Source organism: Pelobates fuscus, chromosome 8 (assembly GCF_036172605.1).
Source record: "Pelobates fuscus isolate aPelFus1 chromosome 8, aPelFus1.pri, whole genome shotgun sequence".
Taxonomy (NCBI): domain Eukaryota; kingdom Metazoa; phylum Chordata; class Amphibia; order Anura; family Pelobatidae; genus Pelobates; species Pelobates fuscus.
Window position 1 is genome coordinate 55,473,303 of NC_086324.1, and position 16,545 is coordinate 55,489,847.

A 16,545-nucleotide genomic window follows, 5' to 3' on the forward strand; every position below is an offset into this window, starting at 1 on the left:
TGTTGATAACAGTTCTCTAAGTCTAAGTGTTTGAAAACACTATGATTGTATATTATATGATGTAAAATGCATATTTCACTTTGTATGCTAAAACTTTAGAGGAGCAGTTTTGGCACAATAACAACATAATCCAAATGAAGTTGTTATGGTGCCAGCAAGTCCCTGGCTTACCTTTTATGCGTTAAACTGTTCATGAACGGTATAAGGTATAACCCCTAATTATGTGCTCCAACACCTTTCCTTTTTGCCCCCTGTCCTTCCACTTTCAGAATCTCTACGTAACGGAAGGCTCTGAGACCAGTGCTACTGTTTGGCTTAGAGCAGTCAGCTGATGTTTTAAGGCAATCAGTAGCTCCCCAATCATAAAACAGCTTGAAAAAGGTACCTTTTACAGAGTGCATTAGCAGGTGGCCGAGGTACCACTCAACTGTGCAAAGGTTAACAGGTGCCTGTCTCACAAGCAGCCAACTGATAGTATAATAGTTCAAAATGAATAAATATATGTATATAGTGCCTGGACGTGCACCCTCTTCCAGTTCTAGTCAGCCTAATATCCGATACCTAAAATGGGAAGTGCCAGCCTGGTTAGTAGGCTCTCCAGGCTAACTGACAGCCATGCTGACTAGCCCCCTTTAGGATGGTCTATACGTAGAGTGCTTCTGAAAAATGTTTTATCCCAGCGCAAATGCATTTAATGACCTGTTCCGGCAGTGCTTCTGGAGGACTTTTTCTTTGGTGTCTCTGGAAACAGACGACCACCCGAGAACTTCCATAATTTATTATTAGTAGTAATATTATTTATAAACCGTCAACATATTCCGCAGCACTTTACAATTTCAAATGTAAGGCCAAAATAGACACCTGGAAAAAGCCTCCAAGTCGGCTATGCTTCAGTTTCAGCTGCTGTGGCTTTAAATTTGAAATTCAATTTCAATTCCTGAAAATTCTCCCCTTAGTAAATAACCGTGACATCGGCATTAAAGTTGGTACACCGATGGCAAAGCTATCAATCAGTTTCTCATTGACAGGGGGACGTAAACACTTTCTCAAGCGAGTAAAACCCCTTGTCTTTTCCCAATTTATTTTTATTATTGGTGTAGTCTGTTTACTGGCCTCTAAATGTATCACATTAACACCTACTACCATATATACAACTTGCTAAAAGCTATGTGAACGCCAGGATTGGCAGACATCTTAGCCAGTCCCTACAGATAGAACATTTCTTTTCTAAATACATTCTATTTGTAATGCTTAGATGGTACATTAACCTCGACTTGCCCCCTTAATATGTTCTCATGGCTATTTTGTGATATTTTGTTGGTGAATATGTCTGGCACAGTAAGAGTTACACAACCATTGTTGTGCTTGGGATTTAGTCACACGCTGTTGTATAAATGCTCTGACCTATGCACAAAGGACAGAAGGTCCTAACCCTTGTAATCCGAGAGTTTATCTGAAGGGATATTTCTGTGGGAGATTTAAGAGGATCTGTTTTAGCAGCCTTGTGTAAAGGAACTGTCCTTCATCCTACATGGATACTGACTTTTGATGAAGAGAAAGAAGCGAATGGTAAGTTTTTCAGTAATAGAACCCTCAATATTTACAATAGATACATTATTGATTATCTTTCAGACAGTGAGTAATGAAACAGGTTTTTAAACCTAACATTGAATAGAGCAGGTGTGGCCAAGCAGTGGCCCCTAAACAGTTGTAGAATGACTACTCCCATGATCCTTTGCCAGCCTTGAGGAGTTGTCGTCCTGCAACAGTTTGCGGGCTACCATTGTCCACCTCTAGTGAAAAGAGAAGTGTAATATATCATAGTGTGTTTACACTTGTCTCTTGCATTTATTATCTGTATTTTGCAAAGGGACAGAAAGAGCATGTCAGTGTTGTATTTACTGTTACTAGGGCCTGGGAGAAATGTCATATATTATGTCAGGAATCTCCAATAACTGCTACATTGACTTTTATTATGTTGGGGGTACCTCAGAAATACATATTTAGGGGGACATTCTTACAGCATTCATCACTAAACTCCAAAATGTGGCAAATTGTGATCTGAATGCACAATGTAGGATGAATTAGCCAAGCTGTGACTATAGTTGTTGAGTTGATATTGAATTATTTATTTATTTTTTAATGACTTGTGTTTTTTTTTTTTTTTTTTTTTTTACAGACCAATTATTTGTGCCTAAATTTTGCATTCCGGTTTTAATTTGCTACATTTTGCAATTAACAGTGTTCTTCTCTGAAGTGAAAATGTTGGGAATTCAATGTGAATTTCAAATGTTAGACCAAAATAGCCAAACTGGAAATTTAAAATTCTAATTCACTTTTTGAGTTCCCAAAAAAATCACGGTTTAGTAAATAACACGGTTAGTGAATAATTCTGATGTAGTATTGAGGAGGAAGTTCCCGATACACAAGTGATCATAATATGGATGGAATTATACGTTGCTGCAATCAATGGAACTAAATCAATCTGACTGGGGGGTTGTTATCTCTAATACTGCATACTCTTTGAGGATGAATAGTCTATCTCTGTCCATATTTACACAATCTTAAATGCATAGTATGGTCTGCTGTGCCAGAATGATGGTGTATATGTTAAAATAACATTTTTTTTTCTTTTTTATTGTCTTTTTGTAATAATCTTTCCATGATATTCCCCTGTGCATAGCATCTCTATTTACATGTGAGGAAAGACAATAACTTGATAATTTTTCCGTTAAGTTTATTAATATTAATTAAGTTATTTGTATGCACATCATACAATGTTAATTAAAGAATAAGTGATTAGCCTAATCTTTCTACCGAGCCTGTTGATCTTTCGTGGAGTGTTTAATCTGCACTTTGAGTCATGACAAATGCTGTTAAACAGATTAAGAGGGTTCTTCCAATCAATAATGAATTGAAAAACTAATTTGCATAGTTTAGACCAAAATTGCCAGTTTGGATACTTTTTCAGCTAGAATTTTCTTTGTAGGTAATGAATATTTATTCTAGATATTTAATCCTTTTTTTTTGTTTGTTTCTTTTTTTTTCCTTCTTCACTCTCGCAGTCAGCACCACGTGTGCTTCCTCCCATGCCAAGGTATGTCTCTGTTGGCTGTACCAAATATCATTGAATTTTATGTCTGGGAAGCTGTGAGCATCAGTGTCTGCAGGGCCAGATTAAGACCCCATTGGGCCTGGGGCTGACCATTACCATTGGCCTAATTACAGAATTTTATCGACCAAAAGTATGTAAATTTTTGACAGTTGCATGAGAGGAGTCATGGGGGGTAGGGGATAAAAACCTGCTAACAGTTTAATTGTTATTCTTTCTTGAAGAAGTGAGTGTTCAATGATTTTTTGAATAAATGGAGACTGGGTGTAAGTCTTACGGAGAAGGGAAGGGAGTTCCACAGAATAGGTGCAGCCCTGGAAAAGTCTTGGAGGTGAGCGTTACAGGTGGGAGTATGGACAGAGGATATATGTAGGTCTTTGGCAGAGCGTAGGAGCCTTGAAGGGACATAATTTTGTATTAGGGAGGATAGGCAGGTTGGAGCAGCATTATGTAAGGACTTGTAAGCAAGCACCAGAATTTTAAAGCATTATGTAGAGATTTTAAAGCAAGAACCAGAATTTTAAATTGATCCCTATATCTAACTGGGAGCCAATGCAGGGACTGACAGAGCTGGGAGGCATGGGAGGTGCGAGCGGACAGGAAAATGAGTCAGAGAAAAGAAACACGCGCTGGGAGAGGTAGGAGGAGCACCAACAGAGAGCAGTATCCTGTAGAACAAAATTACAGAGGATGCGAAGAAGCTGTTGATGATCAACAGTGTCAAAGGCAGCAGAAAGATCAAGGAGAATTAGGATAGAGTAATGGCCGTGAGATTTAGCAGCAATTAAATAGTTGGATACTTTGGTCACAGCTGTTTCGACAGAATGACCAGCGCGGAATCCATACTGAAGGGGGTCAAGCAGAGAGTTGGTTTAGAGAAAGTCAGTCTGGTGTACACAACTCTCTCGAGGATCTTGGAGGCAAATGGCAGTAGTGAGATAGGGCGGTAGTTGGATGGGGAGTTGGGGTCAAGGCTGGGCTTTTTCGGAATTTGGGTTACAGTTGCATGTTTGAAGGGTGAGGGAAATGTGCCAGAGGAAAGGGAGCGATTGAAAATTTTAGTGAGAGGGAGACATAGTGCGGATGAGATATGAAGAAATAGGATCGAGGGAACAGGTGGTAGGGCGGGAGGACCGGAGCAGAGCAGATCTCTCAACTAAATCCGTAGCTCCAACATCGGTCTTCTGTGAAGTGGGATGTTGGTGGGCGAGTTAAAAGGATGTGGGTTTGTGACGTGAATCGCGTCACTGGCACTGCCCAGAGATACTGGCCTGCCCAGAAAGGGTGCAAGAGTGACTGAAGAATTGGAAGTTCATCCTGGTGTGAATGCATGCCAGTCTGCTTGCCAATCACGCTGGCTGGCCAACTAAGGACTGACCATGCAGACAGTTGTTTCAGTGCCCAAAGCTTTGTGTAAAGGCATCTAATGAAGCACTCACTAAACGCTTTCTGGGGACAGTTCCATGGTATCTCCCAGCACTCACTTGTTCAGTCCTCCCCATCCCTTCGTACAAGCAGGCAGAAACTCCCTGTCTGCAGTCTGGGACAGTGAAAAAGGTGAATCTACTACATAAAGGGGACATGCTCTGGGGGTAGACCGGCAGTTGCGCAGTGTGCAAAGTTTGCTGTAAATTAACTAATTTATAGTCAGCTCACACAAGTTTTGTCCCCCTGCATTGCTCCTAAGTCCCAATAATTAAGTCCCTCTGCACAAATCAAGAGTAGTAAAAAAATTAAATTAAAATGAAATTGTTTTTATTTGTAATTAGTGGGCCTTTTCTATGGACATGGGCCTGTAGCTCCAGCTCCAGTGGCCCCTATATTAATCCGGCCCTGAGTCTCTCCCATTGCTGCTGTTAACTTCACTGTGATATATATATATATACATACATATCCAGCATTTGACTGGCTAAGCATGTTGAAAGTTACAGTTTACTGTAGGTAGCCTGCTTAATGTTTTCTTCTTCCTTTTTTTTTTTATATATATTTTTTATTTTTTTATATAGGTTAATCAATAAATTTGTTTAGAGGTAACACGAACATGTGGAAATAATATATTTTCTACAAAATGGTCCTTTATTTCTGGAGCACACATTCATTTAAAACGAAACTGTTACAAATGTGCAAAAAAATGCCACTTAACGTTAACAATACTATACATGCTGCTAGCAAATGTGTATATGGAATTTTACTTTTTTGTTGAATATTTTGGCGGTGTTTGCTACAACCATTTTGCTAGTGATGGCTATTACCATCTCTGTGAGCTGCACAATGTCTCAGTAGTATCTATCAGAACTCCTCTGAATTCACAATTTTCACATTGCTTTATCATCTTTTTTCCCCCCATGTTTGCATTGTACCCCTTCTGTGATTAAAGTACACCTCAGGGTAAGTATATAGTGTATGAAACTACATTATTTAAATGGATGTTGTGGTTATGGAAGCTTGTCTCACCCCTCCCTTTCCCCCCACATGTTGTGGCATTTTCATTTATTGTAACTATAATTTACTTTAAAGATGAAATTCCTCTTGGTCGGCCAAAGAAGAAAAAACCTAAAGCAAGCAACACATCAGGTAAATGTCTCTCGTTTTATTTTAAATTTGCAGATAAATGTTTCTAATTATGTATTAAAAACATGTCACTGTGCATTATGAGCAAACCCTGTTACAAGTATAGCATGGTTTAACCCAGGTCTCGTGCTAAATTAGGACATTCAAGTACAGGGCTGCCTGAAGGTGATGGGACCACAAAAAAATCAAATATTAAACCGTTGTTGCCAGGGGGCTAACTGTTTGAGTAGAATCAAACAGAGTAGACTTCTTCTCCGGTAGCAGCATGTGGGCTGAGAGAGAGAGAGAGAGAGAGAGCGAGCGCGCCATCTTTTCCCAAGAAGAAGAATGATGTTTTGATCAATGTAAAAATAAAAAGAACACCCAAGGCATCATAACCACTACATCATGCATAGTAATGATGTTCGTGGTAGGGGAAAATAATATCAGTGAGTCATTCTGGCGATATTTGTAAACCCAGAACCTAATGGTCAAGTGGTATTTCCAGAATGCCTTGATGGCATTTTTTATGTGTCGGAATATTGGCTATAGTTGAACCACGGAGATGACTTATGTGGGTACCCTATTAAGTTGGTGGGAACAACGTGGAACATTTTAATTTTAAGCAGGTGCGGTGCTTATGGAAGCCATTGCCTTAATTTGAGAGTAAAGTGTGTGCATTTCTTAATAGAATTGGTGGTCTAATTCGTCTACAAATAGATGATCTGTAAAAATAAACTAAATCTGCAAATCAAATAGCGACCAGAAAATCATCACTATTCTAGGTAGTCAGATCAACTGCCTAAATTAAATTAAACTGCATATTGGCTGTCATTAATGGAGTAACCTTCAGAACAGACTGTACGAAAGAAATCTGAACATATTGAACTTGAATCACACACATGAGGCTCCTGTGGGGTCTATTAATAGAGCAGTATATCAGAAATTATAAATTAAACAAACTATGCAATAAAGAAGGTATAAACATCAGATGACTCTTTACAGGAAGTGTTTAGGAAGGCTGTGTAAGTCATGTGCGGGGAGGTGTGACTAGGGCTGCACAAACAAAATGATTTAACTCCTAAATGGCAGAGCATTGAGCAGTGACACTGCAGGGGCATAATATATAAAAACAAAACTGCTCAACTAAGCTAAAGTTGTTTTGATGACTAAAGTGTCCCATTTATTGTACACTAACTGTAACAATGCAATGATTTGTGGACCCAGGACATACTTGAAAACGAGAGAAATCTCAATGTATCTTTCCTGGTAAAATATTTTATAAATAAATAATTATTAATAAGGAGAAACCATAAATGGATATATTCATATAAACATTGGTGTCCTATTGTAATTTTTGCCTTCGAAAATATTCACAAGTAAATGTTGTGTCTCTGATTTATGCATTTTGTGCAGAGGATATCTTGCAAGGAACAGCATTTAGGGCTTCTGAGAGCACAGAACCTCTAACGCCAGAAAAACGAAAGAGGAAAAAAAAGAAGTTGCCCCAAGGTGAGTTAGTACCAAACAGAAAAATAACACAAAGTAATAGGTAGCATTTTTGTTATTTTTTATTATTATTATTTATTTTCCAAATAGGTACTGTCATGTCCAGTGGCCATGATTCATTATCCATTTTAAAAATGTTGTTTTATTCATTGTCAAAATATGGTTAACTAATGTGATGGTTGTAGTGGATGCATGGCATGGTTACCATGCTTACAGCATGGTGAGGGTTAATTTGGTTACCTAGCTGGTAAGCCATGGGTTAAATCTTCTTAGTGCCTGTTAAACACCCTGCAGTGGTACACCAGGTAAAGGTACTGCAGATGTTTTGGACTACACCTCCTATGATGCTTTGCGAGCATTATGGGGGATGTAGTCCACAACATCTTGAGTGCCAAAGGTTGCCTATGCCTGCTCTAGATCCTTAAAGCACTTTAGCTTGCTGAAATGCTTTTATGTGTGAGGAGTGTGTCCTTTTTTTGTAAAATGAGGGGAAGGGGGATTTCAATAGAAATTAGTACTTTTCTAAATTAACCAATCAGATAACTGGTCATGTTACTGCTTGGTTTAATTAGCTCAGTGGAGCTAATCTTGAAAGGCAGCTATTGCCCAGAGACTTTTCAATTACCTATAATTTGACACCGCAGAAAGTCTGGGTTGAGGAAGAAAGGAAGAGTTCGCAAAGTCTTCAGACAAAAGATCTGCAGCTCTTGTGGGCTGCTTTTAAATATACCCACAAAGAAAAATACATAATTAAAGGCATGCATATTTTCATTGGTGGTATAGCTACTAAACCATAGTAGATATAACACCACCACTACCTCCTCCTGAGAGGCCGGCCTAGACTTGGGATGAGCAGAACAGTGTATATAATATCTTCTTAAATACTAAAGAATTATGGAATCCAGTGTAATTAAAGCGATGCCGCTCTTCCTCTTCCTTATGTCAGCCGGTGGGTGAGACTAATCCCGGCTGAGGAGACCTAATGCGCGGCACTGCCGCACACATGCATTAGAGCTCTCCATAGGAAAGCATTGAAAATGCTTTCAATGCTTTCCCATGGGGAATTGAGCGACACTGGAGGTCCTCACACAGCTATAGAGCAGGAAGTGCTTTCTAGTGGCTGTCTAGTAGACAGCCACTAGAGAAGGAGTTAACCCTGCAATGAATTATCGCAGTTTATAAAAAAAAACTGCAATAATTACACTTGCAGGGTTAAGGGTAGTGGGAGTTGGCACCCAGACCACTTCAATGGGCAGAAGTGGTCTGGGTGCCTACAGTGTCCCTTTAAGTTACCCATCAATAAAAGTTCCTATATTAAGTTCTGCTTTTGTCTGTCATAGAATCACATTATTGAAGAAACTTATAGAATAGTACTATGATTTCATGGGCATTTCTACTGTGTTCTTGCAAATGTTTTTTTTGGGTTGTGTTTTTTTTTTTTTTAAATCTTTAGTAGCTACTATAAAAAAGGAAAAAAAATAAATAAATTTTAATTTCCCATGTTTGAGTTCAATATATTGCATACTAATGTAGTTTGTGGTCTGTATGATCAGGCTAGTTGCATTCATATAAAGTGTTGAAGGTTAGTAGGTTTGCTTCTTCAGAGGTGGGAGGTAAAGCGGAGCATGTCTCACTTATTCCTTATTGGGATATGTAACCGTGTAATTGTCAGAGTTAATAAACAAGAGTAACGGCATAGATTACTAGGTAACCTTTGATTTTAGTGGGTTGGTTTCACCACCCAGCACAGTTACCTGGTGCCTGCACTCAGTTTGGCTTCCATCCCAGATAGATCCATTACATGCACAGTATCACTGATTACCCTGTTACTCCATTAACATTAAACATGCTGCACAGGGGAGAAATGTACTCAGAGGGCTTATAGTCTTGTGCAATATATCCTTTATTTCTGCAAAGGTACAGTCAACGTTTCAGTCCGACTTGGACTTTTTTCAGAGGTTTCAATGCCCGTCTTTTTTATTTATATATATATATATATATATATATATATATATATTATTTTTAATAGCAACACAAATGTGCAATCTGTGTTCTTCGTGTAAGGAAATTTAAACATTAACGATACATTATGTGCTTTGTTTCATCATCAGAGTCTGAAACTTCATTCAACGAGCCAAGTTTTCCCAGAGGATCTGTAGTACAGAATGGTAATGAGTACCAGCCGACAGAGGAGAGCACTGCTCGCAAGCCACGTCGCAGGGCCAAGTGAGTGCTAAAATAATATAGGTTACTTTTCAAGTCATATAGAACCATTTGAGTACCTTAGATGCATGTAGAATTTGTTCTGCACAACAGGGAAATGCACCTGGAGCAATTAAAAGGACAAAAAAGACTCAAACTGTGCAAATCTGCATCATCTTAAAAACTGTCTTCCCCAGCTTGTCTCCCATTCTAAGAGAAGGTAGTCACTGTATGATTCCCCATAACTCCTGTGTAGCTTTTTCATGTTAAAGCAAATGGGAAATTTAACTGTAGTTTATGGGATACCTACAGAAGTGCGTGCATGCATGCAGCGCACAAATATAGACGCTGGTGTTGGAGGACTCTAAACGCAAGTTACTGGTAGCTCTCTGTGTATACACATCCACCACTGTTCTTTCCATGCAGACGTTTATGGGATACTTGGTTTACTAAAAGAAAAAAACAGTGCACAAAGATTGGCCTACAGCTCCTTGAGTGGAGCAGAGAGGACCGCGGTACAAGACTTTCAGTTTCCTGTACCCAGCAGGAAGTTACCTGTGCCCAGTCCGGCTGGGTACAGGAAACGGAAGCACCTGTAACGAGGTCCACTGCGCTCGGTCATGCTAAAAGAGAGGTAATGAGGCACACCAGGGAGGGGATAGGACTACTAAGGTGGGGGGGACACACTAAAGGACAGGGGTGAGAGAAAGACTAAGGGGGTGGGAAAGGACCACTACGAGACAGGGAACGGAAGGGAGAGGTTCAGCCCCCTTTTCTAGTGCAATACGGTAAAATTCCATGTGTTTTGGTGCATTGACTATTATCCTCTTCTACAGAAAAACTCGTCCCCCTGAGGAATATTCCAACGAACTTGGTGTCGAAGAAGAAGATATCATTCCTGATGGGCAGATTCAGACACCAGAGCCACATCCTGTGTATATATCACCATCCTTGGCCAGCCAGCCTGTGGGCAAACTGTTTGTAGAGAAGAATCGTAAGTTCGTAGAATTCCCTAGATGAGGAATTGTAGATTTCAGCACTTTCCCGCAATAACATTTCTGAGCAAATCACTGTTTAATTCTTATTCCTTGTTGTTTTGGTTTTTATGTTTATATATGCACATTTTTGTTACACCATTCCTTTACATTCACATTGTTACCTGTTGATTTCAGCAGGGTTTGTGGGACAGTGTCTCAATGCATTTTTCTCAACCTAGTGTTCTCATTGTTGCTTTAGGGAGGTTTCAAGCAGCCAGTCGATCCAGCATCATTAAAACTGCCGACCAAGTGGATGTTTTCATGGATGTTAAACCAACTTGGACCAGTATGGATGTCTCTCTTTCAGTACACCGAGTCTTCAGGTATATGTGAACACATTCTGTTTGGTTTCTATTAGCAGAATAATAAGCAATGTGTCTAACCTCGAGCCTGATTTGCAGGATCATCGGACTGTTTAGCAGCGGATTTCTAGCGGGTTACACCGTGTGGAATATCGTTGTGATCTATGTGCTTTCGGGTACCCAGCTTTCCACGCCTTCTAACTTGCTCGAGATTTACAAAGGTCTGGCATATCCATCCCAGTGCTTCTTATATTTCCTGTTGGCTCTCAGCACCATCTCAGCCTTCGACAGGTTGTTTACTTTATCAGTAAGCCTTTGTTCTTTTATATATTTACTTCTAATATTTTTATTTTGGTCAGCTAATATTATTGTACTTTTTTCATTCTAGGATTGATCTGGCAAGCGCCTCCGCTGCACTGCACCGGTTTCTTACACTAGATCAGTCTGCTGTGGCTTCCTTCTGTAAGTGCTCTGCTTCCAAGTCATCCCCAAATTATTGATTTATCTATATATTTTTTTCATTTTAAAGGCAAATTTGTGCATATGAAATAATTGTAATATGTTATTGATGTATGCCTTTTACGAATGGCTTTATTTGCTCTTTTATTGCTAAGACTGATTATTTAGCATGTTTGATATTTGCATTTACATTTAATTCTCTTATCTCAAATCCAGTTTGGAGAGAGTACTTTTTTGTATAACATTCTCTACAATCTACAAGATCTACATGACCTGTGATTTGTGGCAATATTTCAGATGTCTAATAGTTAATATTTACTTATTTAAAATCTTCTTAGTGTATTTTGCTGCAATTATCCTGGCCCTAAGTCAGCAGATGACAAGTGATCGGATTAACTTTTACACACCGCCAACCGAGAATGGCAGCTTATGGTAAGATTTTATTTTATTTTTTTTTTATTTTATTTTATTGTGCAATTGGTGTACAGAGTAAGTTTGCCATGCCACGACAGCGGGACAAAGCAAATGATATCATACATTTTGTGACAATGACATGGCATTCAGATTTCTTGCACATTTTTGTTATTTACACAATGGAACAGCATCAATCACTAAACATTTAAAGGTATATCTATGCATCGTTTTGATGAAACAGTACGATTGTTGGAGTGTGAAGATTATAGTAGCTGAAGGTTAGTATGCCTATATGACTAATAAGGGGTTTCAGGAGTAATATGGCACTCAAGCCTGAGTACCTACGGTACATAGTTAGTGGTGAATATATTAAGTTGTAGACTACAAGCTGAATACATGCGTTCAAGTGGTAGCACAGTTTTTAGTTTTATAAAAGAACAGTGTAAAGAAACATGTTAGTTAACAAAAAGGCACGTGATAATGCGGTAGCTCGCTTCTAAAGTAATAATGACATACATGTCATCCTGCACTATACATGCTGTTTTTCAAGTGTCGCCAATAGATTGTTGGAGGCGTCGCACATTGTACTTAGTACAGATCAAGTAACAGTAAGAATATACTTATGAATATGCCCTATTTCATGATCTAGGTCTTATAAGCAGAGCCTACATGCAGTGTGTGAGGGCTACGTATTGATAGCAAGATGTCAGTTATGTATAGTAAGTGCTTATATAGCTAGTGCATAGACTCTCGATGGAGCTGACTGGTTGGTGTCATCAGACATAACTAGCTGTCTGGATGTGTGAGCATAGGCCCACGATGGTAACAAAAATGAAAAAGGGAACATAAAATATAAAAATATATATAAAAAAATACAAAGGAAAAAGGAACATAAAATATAAAAAATATGTAAAAAATATAAAAAGTTCACAGAACGTAGATTAGTTCCATATTATGCATAAGTGTGAGGGAACGTAAAGTTACAGGCATGCCTGGGTCCTCAGGTCATCGGAAGGTATGCACGGTGTTGTGCAGTATGTTACGCTAGACCTACAGGATATGTGCAGCTTCAAGTTGTGACCTTGGCATAGGGGTCTGCGGGTGTTCTCAGGGGCACAAACTCCGGGGCTTCAGCTGAGTATCCTCCTGGTGGGTGCATTTGGCCTGCTGGTCGCGTCGGCTGAGCCAGTGCGTTCAAGGGGAGGCCAAGTAAACCCAGCTTCTCAGTGGCCTCTTGCATGTCGCGGATTATATGCCTGTTGCCCCCTGCTTCTATAGTAAGGGTGCGCCCTGGTCCCCACCGGTACCGGATTTGCTGGAGGCGCAGCATCGTGTGCTTGCCGCCATAATTTCCCGATATCCATGCCCTGGCGGGGCTTGTCAGGTTTCGCCTTTTTAGTTTTCCTGCCCATTGTGCCTGTGGGGTCTCGAGGTCTCCCCGTGTGAGGTTTGGCGTGAGTTTAAATGCGGGTATTAAAGTTTGTTTCGCTTGTTGGTCCAGAGCTACACGGCCATGCGACTGTCCGCTTCAGACGCTCTCATGGTAAGAATTTTACAATGGCCTAAAGACGTTTCCTACAAACTGCAATGGCCGAGGTTCTCGGCACCCTTACTTTAGAAAAGATGTCTACAGTTCTATATTACAGTACCTTGTGCAAATAATAAAGGGGTTTACTGCCTGAACAGTGAGTTGTTCCTTGAAAATCAGTTTTCAAAATTAAGGCTAAATGGCTACAAATTCACATCTTAGTTGTTTTTTTTGGGAGATTGTATGAAATTCTGCTATTTCACCTTAAAATGTTTTAGCTGCTTCTCAGGTCTTCAGAGTGTGATATTCAGCCATATTGATTCCAGGTTCCACATTGGCAGTATCAACCACTACAAAAACAATGTGCAGATACACTAACCTTTTAAATTGGTGATAAACAAACAAAAAGTGTGTTAAGAACCAGCCGGTGAATTAAAGCTTGCTATATACAAGGATTTGCTTCTTTTTTTTTTTTAACCCCTTAAGGACACATGACATGTGTGACATGTCATGATTCCCTTTTATTCCAGAAGTTTGGTCTTTAAGGGGTTAAACTCCTATTTATTCTTGAAATGGAAAAAAATATATAAAAAATATTATTAATCTCTAGATTACTTGAAATGTAGCTGTCACAGATATATTATAAGCAAAGTGCTGCTATAATAAGCATCCACAAGAGGGAGCTTATTCATATGAGAGCAAATGCCTTTTAGGCAAATAGCTGAAATTTTTACTCCAACCAAAAACAGTGTATTAATAAAACATGGGTTTTGGCTGGAGTAACCCTTGGAGTCATGATACTCCCCCCACCCCTCGTTGAAATAAATAAAATATTACCTTTAAATCCCACACTGCCGGCAAGTTCTTCTGGCAGACTGATTTTCTTCTGGTGACATCACTTCCCCTCCCTTCGGAGGGACGGGGTTTAGGGAAGACTTGGAACATAACACTAAATTTCCCACTGTGCTGTATGGTTTGCTGAGTGTTATGGACATTTAAGATTGATGACATGTAAAGAGCTGCTGCCATGGTCATCTGGCCAATGCTCTGCTTCTCTAAGAAGTGTCAATTCTTCTTTAACCTCGGGTCCTCCTTCCTTCGCCCCAGTAAACGCTGTTGAATTGTTTTACTGGGGAAATCAGTGCAGCGGAGGGAATTATAAAGCACATTTACCTCTGCATTGCTTCCAAAGGCAGATAACGTGATTGTTTCATGATGTTTGGGTAGTCCAGTATGTGCTCCAACATTCCTTCCAAACAAGTGGTGCTGTGAGGGTGTCGCACACATACATCACTCAGATAAATTAATACTGTAATATCCAGACAACCAGGGAAAACAAAACTTGCTTCTTATCCACTCCAGGAAAGCTAGAACAAAGATGGATATCTTTCCTCTCTCCCCTTGCAGGAAGTGTATAGGAATCTCTTTGAATATCCATGGACACTGTCATATTAGCACGGCAGGTTCACTTTAAGAAGCCTATTCAGGAGTATCATGACACTTCTTGCACAAATGAAGTGCTTTTTTTTTTTTTTTTTTACACACCAAAGACCGAAGCTCCTTTGTGTTTATGATATAACCTCATTAATAATGACTGCTGCTGTTTTTTATTTTTTTTCACCTCAGGCAGGCAGATACTGAAACGCAGATCCTTCAGCCATGGATCGTGGTAAATCTGGTAGTTGCTCTATTGGTTGGATTGGCCTGGCTTTTCCTGTCTTGCCGTCCAGATCTAGATCACAGCGAAGGTATGACATCTCTAGAAATATAGTGAGATTTAGTGTAAAGCGCTTTGATGAACATGCTAGAATTTATTATCATAGCTACAGTTGTATACTCTGCTGTTTCAAGTGAACGTGTTGTGAAAAATCATAAAGTATTCAATGTAAAAATATAGAGAATTCTTCACCTTTCCTCCGTTCCAGCTCTGCTTTGTTGACATTACTCATGTTACAACCACCCCCAGACTTTTCCTCCGCTACCACCTGTTGTATTCTTTGGTTTTCCCTGCTTGGGGAAGCAAGGAACACCTTCGTTCCTATATTCCTTAGCCAGCCCTAGAAAACCAGGTAGGGAGTTTCCATAGCAACCACAGTGCATGTCCTGTGGTTGCTATGCTTAGGAGAGAAGAAAGGCCTCCTGTAGACAATGCCTAGGCTTGGACTGACGGTTTTGAGAAAAGCCTGTTGTTAAATAGTTTGTTTTTCCCTCTATAAATATAAATTTTCTAGCACAATGTACAGATAGGATTTTATGCTCAATATAACGTACCATAAGCCATCAAATGCTTCCGATACTTGGAATGCCCCTCTTAATGTCAGCAATTGTTACAAAGTAGCCAACAAAAATCAACATGATATCCCAACATTGTACCTGACATTACCCAATAGTGATGTCCCGAACAGTTCGCCGGCGTGAACACGCGCGATATTTGGTCCGCCCCCTATTCGTCATCATTGAGTAAACTTTGACCCTGTACCTCACTGTCAGCAGACACATTCCAGCCAATCAGCAGCAGACCCTCCCTCCCAGACCCTCCCACCTCCATAACGAATAGGGGGCGGACCGAACATCGCACGTGTTCGCAACCGCGTACACACTGTTGCCAGCGAACGGTTCCCGGCGAACTGTTCGGGACATCACTATTAGCCAATCATTTGCTGTGGTTGGCAGTTTGGGAATAGTTTTCCTAACTACATTCATCAGAGTTTAAAGGGATTAAGATCTAATGCAACCAGGCATGCATTATTTCTGATATTGATAAATAGGGAACTGGTAGGTCCAAAAAGCATGACAGAGTGGACATTAAAAATGTAATGTATAGCGTTCTACTGTATTTATTTATTTATTTCTATGATCTACTATGCTTTGCTATACAAAAACCTATGTATTGTTTGTGTGTTTATTCCCCCAGAGGCCATTTTTGTATTTAAAGATGAGGAACAGCAAGACATCGAAAAAGGGATCAAAATTCAAGCCTAAAAAATGATGTTCCAACTGATGCCTTTTTGAAAATTATTTTATACATTTTCTAAACAGTATATTTTTATAACATTTTATTTGTTTTTATATGTTTGTGTAAATTATTTATTTTTGATCGGTACGCATTTTATTAAATGTCGGCATTTAATAAATACCATTCTGCATAAAGCATACAGTCCCATGTGTGATTTATTCAAATGGTTACATTGTCTCAATGCAGTGGAGTTTGCCCAATATAAATATATATTATGGAGTTTGCTTACTATAAAGTGAACATATCTCCCATCAATATTCATATTAGTGTTTCAATGTTATAATAACAAGCTACTATCGGTAATACTTCCTACACTGGGGCACATTTCAATTATGCAAGTTTCCAAGACACACATATAAGTATACCTTAACTGGCAGTTTATAAGACATGCAAATTATTATTGGCAATATACTTTA

General features: G+C 39.4%; 1 protein-coding gene across 1 annotated transcript; it reads left to right on the top strand.

Annotated features, from left to right (window-relative positions):
- Positions 1-5,353: 5,353 nt before the first annotated feature.
- On the top strand, positions 5,354-16,210 carry TMEM237 (transmembrane protein 237). Its single transcript, XM_063429415.1, has 12 exons — positions 5,354-5,391; positions 5,490-5,500; positions 5,630-5,686; positions 7,079-7,174; positions 9,283-9,397; positions 10,210-10,367; positions 10,610-10,733; positions 10,812-11,003; positions 11,101-11,174; positions 11,510-11,603; positions 14,740-14,861; positions 16,028-16,210. Exons 1-12 carry the CDS (start codon positions 5,354-5,356, stop codon positions 16,093-16,095), a joined length of 1,149 nt encoding a protein of 382 aa, XP_063285485.1. The 3' UTR covers positions 16,096-16,210.
- The last annotated feature ends 335 nt before the right edge of the window (positions 16,211-16,545 follow it).